Source organism: Austrofundulus limnaeus, unplaced genomic scaffold (assembly GCF_001266775.1).
Source record: "Austrofundulus limnaeus strain Quisiro unplaced genomic scaffold, Austrofundulus_limnaeus-1.0 Scaffold20, whole genome shotgun sequence".
In the NCBI taxonomy this organism is placed as follows: Eukaryota; Metazoa; Chordata; class Actinopteri; order Cyprinodontiformes; family Rivulidae; genus Austrofundulus; species Austrofundulus limnaeus.
The window spans coordinates 1444397-1457651 of record NW_013952422.1 but is presented as its reverse complement, the minus strand read 5'-3'; the positions used below and the strand labels follow the sequence as shown (position 1 = coordinate 1457651).

At 36.3% G+C, this 13255-nt stretch overlaps 2 protein-coding genes across 2 annotated transcripts in view; one reads left to right on the top strand and one right to left on the bottom strand.

Annotated features, from left to right (window-relative positions):
- ggt5b (gamma-glutamyltransferase 5b) overlaps window positions 1-1127 on the top strand; it is an 8937-nt gene extending 7810 nt beyond the window's left edge. The window contains exon 12 of the mRNA XM_014003775.1: window positions 218-1127. Within this exon, the coding sequence (XP_013859229.1) occupies window positions 218-364 (147 nt within the window). The 3' untranslated portion in view covers window positions 365-1127. The remainder of the gene's footprint in view (window positions 1-217) is intronic.
- A 5443-nt stretch (window positions 1128-6570) lies between these two features.
- ggt1b (gamma-glutamyltransferase 1b) overlaps window positions 6571-13255 on the bottom strand; it is a 20590-nt gene continuing 13905 nt past the window's right edge. Inside the window, exons 9-14 of the mRNA XM_014003774.1 lie at window positions 11907-12043; window positions 9972-10159; window positions 9771-9898; window positions 8699-8811; window positions 8449-8562; window positions 6571-7411 (exon numbers count right to left, since the gene is read on the bottom strand). Coding sequence (XP_013859228.1) covers window positions 7265-7411; window positions 8449-8562; window positions 8699-8811; window positions 9771-9898; window positions 9972-10159; window positions 11907-12043 — 827 coding nt within the window. The 3' untranslated portion in view covers window positions 6571-7264. The remainder of the gene's footprint in view (window positions 7412-8448; window positions 8563-8698; window positions 8812-9770; window positions 9899-9971; window positions 10160-11906; window positions 12044-13255) is intronic.

Genomic DNA, 13255 nt, shown 5'->3' with positions numbered 1-13255 from the left:
GAAAGAAAGAAAGAAAGAAAGAAAGAAAGAAAGAAAGAAAGAAAGAAAGAAAGAAAGAAAGAAAGAAAGAAAGAAAGAAAATCTGTCAAAAATCTGTTTTTCACTCAATGAGTGAAAAGTAGCCAAAGTTAAAAGAAATGAAAGGTCTTCAGAGGAAATGTTGTTTAATCAGTTTTGAAAATTGTTACTAATTCACAAATGTTTTGTTTGTTCTCAGTCGGTGAAAAAAGGCCTCACAGCTCTTGGACACAAAGTTGGAACTTGGCCATATTTTTTCAATGTAGTCAACGGTTTGGAAAAGGAGAATGGTTGCATCGAGGCTGTGTCAGACAGAAGGAAGATGGGAGTGTCTGCTGGATTCTAACTATGTGGATGCGTGACCTGTAATTATAGACTGACTGAACCTTTGGCCTTAGGAACAATGAGTGATCGGCGGCTTTGCTGACAAAATGTGAAAAAATTGTGCTTTAAACATTTTCATTCATCCGTTTTTCTGAGAAATGTCTCCAATCTGGGTAAAATAACATCAGCTGTTGCAAAAAAAATACACAAATAGGGACATGACATGAGCTTAAATGAATGAATAAATCTTAACTGGAAGTGATTTTTAAAACTTTTTGATTAAAAGAAAGTAAAGGCAAATCAGAGCAAACAGTTGGTGAAGATAACAGCACAACCTGTCAAATGTGACATCATTTCCTTTGATTAGCTCCATCCACTCATTACTCTCTCCTCTTTGAACACATCACAGTATCTTGAACAGAAACTCATTGGATTTTAAAGTAAACACACAGCAAGATAAACCTAAAAAGCGTCATAAACATTCTTGTGTATGACAGTTGTGAACATTTTCCACTGGGTTTTGGAAAAACAACTTTCCTGTGCCTCACTACTGAGTCTGACAGTCTCACAAAATGTTTTATCTTTCCAATTGAACTAAGAAGTGTTTTGTCAGAATTTTCTCCTGTAGATGAGTCATTTACCCTTTTTAAAGTGACATCATTTCCACCATGTCAGAGAACTTAAACTGTGACTTTTAGGACTTACTGTATGTTGAAGAAGTGCTTTTTATTTCAGCCCACATGGTGAAAAAACATAAAAACTAACTAAAAATATATTAAAAAAAACATTTTACTGCAAAAAGAAAAAAATATATTTTTATATATTGTGTTTTGTTACCTTTTTTTTTACTAAATACATGTTTGTGATTTATTTCAGCTGTTCATGTGTGATCTTCATGTTGTTACAATAAACTTTGTGTCTAAAACTTTCTTGTGTACCAGAACATTTGTGCTCTAACAAAACACTTTGGCAGCTCGTTGTTTTGCTTTTAACTTTCATTTCCTGTTGTCAGAATTCTGAATGAGCAATAAAAATAAACAAACTTGTGAATTTCTGCATTTTGATGAAGGGGTCTCTGCAGTCACTAAGTGGGAGATTCCTGGATGTGGGCGGAGCTTGTGAAAGACATGATTGGTCTGTTTGACTTGGTGTGGGAGGAGTTTATGAAATACAGGATTGGATTGAATATTTTGACTGAGGTTTACAGAAGCCATAATGGTTCAGTTGGATGAACGTTGGGCAGCTGAGGGGACGTGTGCCAATTCAGCTCAGTCGAAAAGGCCAGAAAGTGCCTACATAACGGTTGCTAATTTGTAAATAGTCATTAGTCAAGACAGGAAGGTCCTAGAAGCACCAGATTGAAATCAATAAGTTATATTGACAATTAATAATTAGAAATGAATAATTACCATAAAACACCAACAGCATTATGTCAATCAACACTTCCTTTTAGTAAATCATGACGGTAACATTTTTTAACGTCTCTCACACGCCAGTAAGACCAATCACAGTTTTCACAAACTCCGCCCACATCCAAGAACCTCCCATTTAGTTACTACACAGACCCCTATTTGGCATTTTGTGTAAATTTAACCTTAAACAGCCTTATTAGGATCAAAGTTGACAACAAGTACAAATGCAATGTGTTCATTTATAGCTACATGTTTAACATATTTACAATCCTATAAATCCTTTAGCATTAGCGCTTAGCTTGACAAACAAAGGTGGGTTCTTTGTTTTATGAAAAGATCAGAAATCTACAAAGCTCTAAAGTTTACTTCACACAGTCAAATTTTTTCTTACAAATGAAAAGCTTTGAAATGCCATGCATTTACGAGGTTTTTTTTAGAATTATCGATCACTCCGAGTCCTCTTCTACTACTCACAATCCCTCATTTACACACATTTATTCTGCACCTCTTTACTTAATGCATTCAGCACATTCTCTTGTCTTTCTCCGGTGAACACATCACACCTTAGGCTTTAAATTTATGCAAATCTACAAAAATTACTTTTTTAAAAAGGTTTCATAAACCTTTGAGCAATGCTGCCGCCCTTACCAGCAGTAAACTACCTTATGTTTTACAATTTGACTTATTTGAGAGCAGTATTGAGATGAAAAAAAGAGCAATGACATACATTTTCTGTTGAGAAACTTATGAATTAGTAATGATTTCTTAAATGGATTCTGCTCCGCTCCCCTTAGAGCCACTCAATGTGAGTTATAAGGGAGGCAGATTTCTGTCTGTGTGAAGTGGAACTGTCTTTGTTGAATGAAAAATGTGTTAATCTTGATAAGATTTTGCAGCTTAGAGTCGTTCTGCAGAGAACAGCCATTAAAATTAAGCTTTTTTTTTAACTCTGCAGAAATATCTCAATAGCAAATGGCTTTTATTTAAACTTGAGGCAGTTAAATGATCTGCTGATTCAGTCACAAAGTCTTTTAATGAAGCAAATTATTTCAGCAACAAGCATTTCGTATGGGTCGCTAGTTTAATCTGTCGGAAAGCAATCCACAGCAATGACTCAAGGTAAAAGGACATGTGAAGACTGCAGACTTTTCTTCGTGCCTGCAGGTTTAATAAATTGGCCTATTGGGGTTGCATAACTGTTCATCAGAACTACAGTATGTGAATGTTGAACTGTGCTTAATTGGGCCTTTGAGGAAGATTCCAGTGTGACTGTGATAAGGTCTGTTTTTTTTTTAATTCTGCAGAAAAGCACGAAGCTTACTACAAAAATAACTCAAACCAGTATACACTAAAAATTTGTCATTTTTATTCTGGTCATTTGGTTAAAGTGTAAGAATGAACAAATATAAAAAATGTGTCTATTAGTTTAGTTTTCACTCCTTGTAGGTCTAAATGCTGCTGTCAATAAATAATAAGAAGCAAACATGGAGGAATAGTTGAACACTGTCAACTTTTGAGCATTCTTTTGAGGTTTATTTAGGTACACACAGGATTGTTTTGTTTTTTTTGTGACAGTCTGAAAGCGACAAATCCAAAAAATAATTTATCTGACCCAGGCATTTTTAGTATGTGGTGCTAAACAAGATACATATCTGATGTTTTTAAAGCAACTCAGTCTGAACCATTATTTATCAAACAGGTGGGGGTGAGCGGATTAATCTAAATAATAATAATGATTCTAACAAGTCCAGTTGCTTTGTTTTTTTTCTTTTCCTTTTCCATGTCCTGGATGACTGAGAGTCCACACAAACATTTGACAGTAACGTATGTTTCAGACCGTATCAATACTAAAGCTACTTGATCGATACTTTACTTTCAGCACATCGCTTCCTTTAAAAAATAAAATGCTGCCCGGAAACGTCTAATCAGAGGCAGGTTTTGAATTATAATCTGCTCTGATTGCACAACTATTTCAGAACTGATATGCTAACATGTAGCATCCATGGTTCTGTAAACAGTGAGATGAATGTGACGTCATGTCAAGTTCTGTGCATGTGGGTCGCATCAGGGCCGTGGGGAGTTCACACTGGAGTCTGATGGAAGTCGTGTTTAAAATAAAATGTGAATGACAGTGTGAACGTAGCCTTATGCGATCTGGTTGGTTGATGTAGAAAAAACTCTGATGCATAACTCAGCAACAACATGATACTGGATCTAAACAAGTAACTTTACATCTGTTCAAATACAGTGAAGCTGGCAACCAACTTCAGCAAACTTACTAAGAACATCAAACAAGGCTCAAAAGCAAAATAATCTGTTTGGCAATGATAATATATATACAGCGGGTAAAATAAGTATTGAACACGTCAACATTTTTCTCAGTAAATATATTACTAGAGGTGCTAATGACATGAAATTTTCACCAGATTGGTAACAACCCAAGTGATCCATACATACAAAGAAATCAAACCATAAATGTCCAGAAATGAAGTTATTTGTAATAATGTGGAATGACACAGGGAAAAAGTATTGAACACATTTACTGAAATTTATCTAATACTTTGTACAAAAGCCTTTGTTGTCAATGACAGCTTCATGACGCCTCCTGTATGGAGAAACTAGTGGCATGCATTGCTCAGGTGTGATTTTGGCCCATTCTTCCACAAACAGTCTTCAAATCTTGAAGGTTTCGTGGACCTCTTCTATGAACTCTGATCTTTAGTTCTTTCCATAGATTTTCTGTTGTATTCAGGTCAGGTGATTGGCTGGGCCATTCCAGCAGCTTTAGTTTCTTTCTCTGAAACCAACTGAGAGTTTCCTTGGCTTTGTGTTTGGGCTCATTGTCTTGCTGAAATGTCCAGCCACGTTTCATCTTCATCATCCTGGTAGATGGAAGCAGATTTTTATCAAGAATGTCTCTGTACATTTTTCCGCTCATCCTTCCTTCAATTATTTGGTTTGCCAGTACCATATGCTGAAAAACAGCCCCACACCATGATGTTCCCACCTCCAAACTTCACTGTTGGTATGGTGTTTTTGGGCTGATGTGCAGTGCCATTTGACCTCCAAACATGATGTGTATTCTGGCATCCAAACAGTTCAATGTTGGTCTCATCTGACCAGACTATATTCTCCCAGTATTAGACAGGCTTGTTTAAATGTTGTGCAGCAAACTTTAAAGGAGCTTCAACATGCTGTTTCTTCAGCAGTGGAGTCTTGCGTGGTGAGCGTGCATACAGGCCATGGTGGTTCAGTGCATTACTTATTGTTTTCTTTGAAACAATCGTACCTGCTAATTCCAGGTCTGTCTGAAGCTCTCCACAAGTGGCCCTTGGCTCTTGGACAACTCTTCTGATAATTCTTTTCACTCCTCTGTCAGAAATCTTGTGAGGAGCACCTGGTCGTGGTCAGTTTATGGTGAAATGATGTTCTTTCCACTTCTGAATTATGGCCCCAACAGTGCTCACTGGAACCTTCAGAAGTTTAGACATTCTTCTGTAACCGATGCCATCATTATGCTTTGCAACAATAAGGTTGTGAAGGTCTTGAGAGAGCTCTTTACTTTTACCCATCATCAGATGGTTCTTGTGTGATACCTGGCCATCATTTGGGACTGAACCAGCTGATATTAACTTGCACTGACAAGGGGCAGGCTTGCTTTCTAATTACTGAGAGAGTTCAGCTGGCGTCTTGTCTTTCCATGCCTTTTTACACCTCCCTTTCTTCATGTGTTCAATACTTTTTCCCTGTGCCATTCCACATTATTACAAATAACTTCATTTCTGGACRTTTATGGTTTGATTTCTTTGTATGTATGGATCACTTGGGTTGTTACCGACATCTGGTGAAAATTTCATGTCATTAGCACCTCTAGTAATATATTTACTGAGAAAAATGCTGACATGTTCAATACTTATTTTACCCGCTGTATATGTATATACATATGGTAAGTTTTTTATGTGCAAAACCCACATCCTCAACTCTGTGTCTCAGACTGCTTCAGATCTCTCTCCTCCCAGATCCATCTTTCAGCTCTTTCAGAGGATCATCGAAGCGTTCCCAGGCCAGCCGAGAGATCCTGTAATAACCTCTTCAACGATTCCTGTTTCTGCCCCAAGTCTTCCTCCCAGTGGCAAATGTCTGAAGCCAGTCTGAGAAACGAGATATAAATTTGTCCCAAAGCCTGACAATGATATTTAGCTCACATAAAAAATACTTCACTTTTTATACGAGTGGACCAAGTTTTAAGGATAAAGTTCAAATTTTTTTAAGTAAGGTTTGTGAAAAGGTTATAAACAATAAATATCTTACAAGTTGCAGATGCATTTTAAAACGACTTCAGTTTAGAAAAATAGAGTTTTAATCTGAGTACAGCCATAACCAAAGTGATTGGATGTCAGTTTTACATCACTTATTTAATCCAACTGAAATATTAAGGAATTGAATGAATGAATAATACTTTATTGAGAGGGAAATTACAGTTTGCACTCGTTCAAGAACATGTGCCCCAGGTCCTGCACTGAGCAACACATGAAACATCATGAGGGGGCACTCTGTTGAAGTGCTCTTTGCTCACACACACACAAAAAAAACAGATTGGTTTGTAAATATATTGGGAAGTTGAGGTCATTTAAAGAGGTTTTTGCAACAAGTAACATATTACTTCTTCATAACATGTTCACAGAACTCCACTTGAAAAGTTTAAGAACTTTGACTTCATTACAAGAGGTGTAATGAAGCAGTTTCTGCAGGAGATGATAAAAGTGCAACAAAAATGGTCAACATAAAGAAAAAAAACCATCATTAATAAACAATCTTTCTTCTTGTAAAATCCCTTTATTGAAACATCATCCAAAACATTAAGAGCATTTTCATTCAGGGGAGAAGAGATGACTCCTTGATCCCAGTGGTGATGGAGGGTGGGGGTGGGGGGGGTTCACCAGATATAATAAGATGAGGTCACTACTGCTGCACTCAGGGCTGTGGGAAATTATTTTGAGTCATTATCGTTTTTGCTGGAACAATCTGTCCCTGAGGTGTTACAGACTGAGCTCTTTGTTACCCATCATCCTCCTATACCTCATGTTTAACAGCCAAAGGCAGCCGGAGTCTGATAATAATTTCAAAAAGTACTTAATAAATAGGTAAGAATCTGAACTTTTGTGATGTGTGATCCCAAACATTGTGCTTTGTCTTAAAAAGTGTAGGATCAGCACTTTTGTGTTGCACTGATTTCGTTTTTTCAAATAAATGTCTAAAACGATGCATAACTTCCTTTAAAAACATGCTTTACATTTTTATTACTTACAAAACCATAATGTGACACACAAATTCAGCAGAGATTAGAAATAACTTAAACACTGTGTGATGGAACATTATTGTAACTTTGTGCAGAACACCTGTCTCACATTATTGATGGTTGTTGTTGGCTTTAAGGTTTTAATCCGTAAGGTTTTAACCGATGGTGTCAAAGTTCAAACATTCACGCTGCATGAGGTGTGCTGATGACCTCAGTACCCAGCTGCATACGCAAATTTACGAGGATCCGACTTGGCGAGCAGACCGTCTTCATATCGGACCACAGCCTGAATGTTAGCTCCTGTTGAAGTCAGATATTTTGTCTCGTGGTTCTTTTCCATCAAACCATCCAGGATATTCTGGAAGACAGGAAAAGATTATTTATTTATTTATTTATTTATTTATTTATTTATTTATTTTTGCTGAAACCCTGCGAGGTTAAAGCTAAAAAGAGCAAATCCCTAGCTAAAAGTAGCAAAATGCTAGCTAAAATTGGATTGAGAAAAGATTAGTTAGAAGAGCTAAGCAGAAGAATGGCAGCTAAAACTAAAAAAACCTATGCAAAGCGTTAATAAAAGCAAAACTAAAAGTAGCAAAAGATTAGCTAGAAGCTATATGGAAGAATGTTAACTGGTGCTAAAAACTGCATCTAAACAATCTGCTACTGCAACAATCTGAAAACACAAAGTAGCAAAATCACTTCGTTTAGAAGAACTGATTAAAAGCAAAATGTAGGATAAGGTGACTAAGAGCTAAAATCAGAAAAAAAAAGACTAGAGGCTAAATGTAGAAAAATACAGCTAAAAGCTAAAAATAGCAAAAGGCTAATTAAAAGCAAAAGTATCCAAAGTCTCTCTAAAAGTAGGCTATCAAAAGGTTACCTAAAGTAAAAGTAAATAAAATCTGGATAAAAATAAAATAAAATAAAATAGCACAAAGGAAGCTATAAGTAAAGGAATAGTAGCTAAAGCCTAAAATAGTAAATAAAAAAAAACTTAAGCATCTAAACCTGAAATCCTCTTTACATCTCTATGAGGAAAACATTTATCAATAAACCTGAAATTTTTTGAAAAATATAAAAGTCACAAAAAGAAAATGCTTAACACTTATCCCCTGAATTACCTTAGCATTTTGGCGTGTGTGTATGGTAAAGTGTGCAGAAGTAGTCATAGAAATACGAAAACATGAATGTAAAATTATCTCAACCGGAGCTGAAAACTTCTCTGTGACAGAACCCTGATCCCTCAGGATGAATGTAACGAACAGTGTCTCAGGTGGCCGAGGTAAAAGTATTTGTTGTTCATCGGTTTGGGGATGAAAGATTGTCTCCCTGTGCAGCACGCCACCATCATATTAGTTACATATATCAGTGTTGTTTGCACTTCATGACACTCACTTTGTCAAAGTCAGGTTCTGCCTCGGTTTTGTTGGGACTCAGCTGGTTGTGGAACCTCGGTTCTGTTACAGCTTTGTTCAGATCATAGTTGAAGAACAGAGCATTCAGAATAACCTGCAATAGAGCAATTAACAGTTATAATTTCAAAGTTAAAAATTTTAATAATGGCACTCTTAAGTTTAATATATTAATATAACAGATAAAACCACTTTAAATCAACACTGGCTGTATCGAGATGTGTATGTTTTACCTGAGCAACAGAAGTGGTGATTTTTGTTCCTCCTGAACCTCCGACCACCATCTTTACTTTGTTGTTTTTGTCAAAAAGGATGGCTGGACACATCGAAGACATTGGTCTTTTCCCTGGTGACAAAACGGGATGATTCATTATGCTGATGTTTCACTTAAACAGTTCATTTGTCACTTAAGTCATTGTAAATGATATTCATATAAATAATATAGAATTCATGTACAATTAATGCATATAATAAACACCAAACTCAGGACGTGTATATGCAAACACATTAAGAATAAAGATATGGTTTTTGAAGGCACCTTTTTTGGTATGATTAGATTGTCACAAACACTTATAATTTGTTGACTTTCCTGAACTCCAGTGGTATTTTAATGTTATATCTTACAGATTTTTAAGACCTCAGAAACCTGTCAGAATGGTAAAAACAGAGTATGAAGGGTTACAAGAGACTGACTCCTTGAAAATAAATGTTAAAAATAATTTGTGGTTCAAGGTTTTCATTAAATATTCTGTTAAAAGGGAGTTGTTTCTTCCCACTGTCGCGTACCATCATAGAGTCTCCAGACGGCCATACAAAGTTACTTAAAGCAATCAAAAGGGTCACATATTGAATTAAAAATAAATATTTATTTTCAGGCAAATCATTTAATTTTTTTTCCCCAGTATTTGTTTGGACAAGTTGTAACATAGTTAGCATGGCCAGTGGTTAAAGATTTCCCTGATTCTTGTTTGGAGAATCTGACATATTTTATATAAACTGACACTTGTATTCAGTTTAAAATGTCCAAAATATAGGTGTACTTTCGAATTTTGGGGACATTTCTGTTCAGTCTGGTTCTAGAATGGCAAACAGTGACTGACCAGATGAATCAAAATGTTCTGGCTAATTTTGGTCCTGAATTTTTAGATGAATAAGACATTTAATTTAGACTTTGCTTGAATTCACCTGAAGTAAAACATGACCGGTTTTGTTTTGTATTTAAGAACAGGGCTGCATCTCCCATGAGTGACATAGAGAAAGATTAAAAAGTCAAAAGTTTTGTCATGTAAGCACATAAAATCTGACCTGGCTTGATAAAGTTGTTCGGGGACGGAGGAACATCATAGCCATTTGTGATGAGCGGGGAGCTGAAGTCGTCCATCTCGTTGTTGAAAAGAATCCCCGTTGATCTCGACAAGACTTTGGAGCCCAAACTGCAATGAGACAATAAACCTTTATATTCAGGCGTGAGACTGAACGTGGCGTCTGGTCAAGCAGAAGTCTTACAAATGGTTGATGGTGCTGGTGGCCGACACGGCGCTTCCGTCCTCTGAGACCACAGACAGGTGTGACGTCCCATGATTGTCTGGCAGGTAAAAGTCTGGTTCATAGTAACTTATTGGGTGGGTTGTTTCATCAGTGATCTTTTCACGGATACTATCCGCATAAGACGTAGAAGTCATGTTGTGGATTAACTTGAAGGGAGAAAAAAATTAATCTATTTTATATATATTCCAAACATTTAAAATCCGTGTTAACAATAAAATAAACAGACTGATTTGGATATAAGTGTGACATTTTAGCAAATATCAGCCTTTGGTCTTTTTCTAGTGGTTCCCAAACTGTTTCTGCTGGGCCCCATTTGGTCTATAAGAAAATTTCCACACCTCCCAGCCCTCGCTCCCACATCTCCCAGACAAACAAATATTTGGTTTTCAAACTGCATTGCAATTTATTTCAGCCAGTTTAGCCAAAACGTGAGCAGCAGTGTCCTGGATCAGCTGCAGCTGTCTAATGGATAGTTGAGTTTCAAATGATAATGATTCCTCTGGTTTTGTAAAGCCTACCTGTGGCGTTCCTCAAGGCCTCATTATTGGCCCACTACTGTTTGCTATTGATATGTTGCACTTTAAGTTGTTTGCAAATAATATCTCTTTTCATTTTTTTTGCAGATGATACTCAAATTTATTTAGCTATTGATTCATCTGATCTGTCTGCTGTTAACATATAGGTTCACGTCTCTGATTTTAAAGTCTGGATATCTGATAACTTTTTGTTGTTAAACAATGGCAAAATTGAGGTGCTCGTGTTTAGTCCCAAGGCTCACAGATACCTTATTATTTTGATTCTCAACTCTTCAGGTTTCCATTGTACCCATGAGGCCAGGAACCATGGGATGTTTTTTGATTCTCATCTGAGCTTCACAAAACATTTTATAATAGTATTAAAACTTCCTTTCAACAGATTAGGAATATTGCCAAAATAAGATCAATGATCCTTTTTACTGATGCTCAAACCCTCATTCACACTTTTGTTTCTTGTCATTTTGATTACCAGTACTGTAATTCTCTATCTGCTGGTCTGCCTCAAAAAGCTCTTTAACATCTCCAGTTAGTACAAAATACAGCAAGTAGAGTCCTCAGAACCCATGATCATAGTACTCCAATCCTTGCTTCTTTGCACTGGCTTTAGTATTAAAGAGTTTATTTCAAAAGTGTATTGTTTTTAAATTAATGAATGGACTTGTACTGAGTTACTTATTCCTTACAATCCTCTGCGACTTCTGAGATCATCTGATCAGTCACTATTGTGCCCAGAGCAAGACTGAAGACAGAGGATTACCTAGCTTTTTGTTTAGGGCTTGTGTTTTATGGAATGTACTGCCACTTATCATTAGACTGTAGCCTCTTCAATGTTCGCTTTTAAAACTTTTAAAAACATATATAGGTTGGCTATTAACTGCTGATTTTCTGTATGCTTTAGATTACATTTTTAATTGTCCCACATATTTTATGTATTTTGATTTTATAATGTGGTATAAAGCTCTTTGTAACTGTGTTTTGAAAGGTGCTATACATTTATTATTATTATCATTATTATTATTATCATTATTATTATTATTATGTATTTATGTGGGAGACCGGTCAAAACCCTGTCCATAATGCTAGCAGTGTCCAAGCATTCTTTTTGTTTTGTTTTGTTTGTCCAGTCATAACACGCCCCTTCTAGGGATTGTGCCCACCACTCTGGGAACCACTGTGTTTTCCTAGCATTTTAAGTTGCGCTGGTAATATTAGAAGCCAGGAATCTTTTCATCAATTTAATCATTATTTAAAAGGAATCATCTCATGCATAAACAGCTTCTTTCAATGCATAAATCCCTGCATGATCTTGTAAACAAACTCAACCCTTCTTGTGCTTTTCTTCAGCCTTTGAACTTACTTCTGTGATGTTGAGGAAGTACGGATCTCCGAGCATTGATCTCTTGGCGTATGCAAAACGAAATGCCTCCACGATGCGATGGTAGGTCAGGACCTTTTTCTCTGTGCTTGCTACACTGTCTGCATTGAACTTATACCCTGGAAAAAAACCAAACAAACAAAAAAATACTTCATCAACACTCATTTAAAACCAGAACCCCCCCACCCCTCAATCTGCCATCAACACTTCTGGTTACAGGTAAGAATAAAGGAGCCAGATGTGGGTTTGTGTTTTATTTGTATAGCCGCCATGACCAGACAGTGAGTTTTAACCTGAGAGCCACAGGAAGAACAGAGTTTAGGAGCTGAACAGAAGCAGGAGTCATGGTAAGTGACTGAAATGTGACTCAAGAATTAACAAGTCAACCATGTCCAATTAGAAGTAAATCTGTGATGTTAGTGTTTGGGTGTGGGGGCGGGGGGCAGTGAGTGAATGAGTGGGTGGCCAGATAGAGGAAAACAACATTGTTTTGACAATTAATTATTCTAGAAGAAAGTTTCTCATCTAATTCTCAGCGGCTGATACTGCCAGTGTTCTGACATGAAGCCAAGGCAGCGTGACAGTGTCTTTACAGACCAGCAATTTGGATTTTATGGTCTGTGTGACCTGCCTACGCAGGGCAAAGCTATCAAACAGATGGCATGTATAAAAACATACAGTACAGGGTTACATGACGAGAACAACAAAGAAGAGAGTGGTGATGATTTGAATAAAGTTTTCACAAACTTAAGAAAAAAACAGGAAGCATTTGATTTTAATTATTTTAGTAAATAATGTTTTTTTATCTCAGGATTGGATGCTGTATTGTGAGACTTAGTAAGGGTTAATATAAACCAAGTAAATCTAGAATTAAAATGAGGTTCTTTAAGAGGAAATAATGAGGCAACGCAGACATAAAGGAAGAAAAAATATTTAAAAGTGGGGTTCTTTGGAAAAGTGATAATGAATATCTTATCTGTTGTAGACAGATTTTTGTTGGTCCAGTCAGAGCTGAGGTTGTTCAAAGAGCTATCTACAACAGGTAAGATATCAACTCCTCTTCAATAGATTTGAACTAACTTTAAAGAACTAAGAATAAGAAAAATGGTTTAAACTGTTGAGATGAGTTGTTTTCGGGGCAACGATAAAGATAGAAGTTGAAGACAAGATCAGGAAAATAAGAAGAAACACAACTTTTATACAAGAACCATAAACAAAAATCAACATAAAGCAAAAATACTGCTTTAAAACAAAATTTAAACTTGACTAGAGAATTTGCATTTCCTGCAAAAAAGGAAATGTGAATGCTTAATGCAGAAAGATTTTTACTG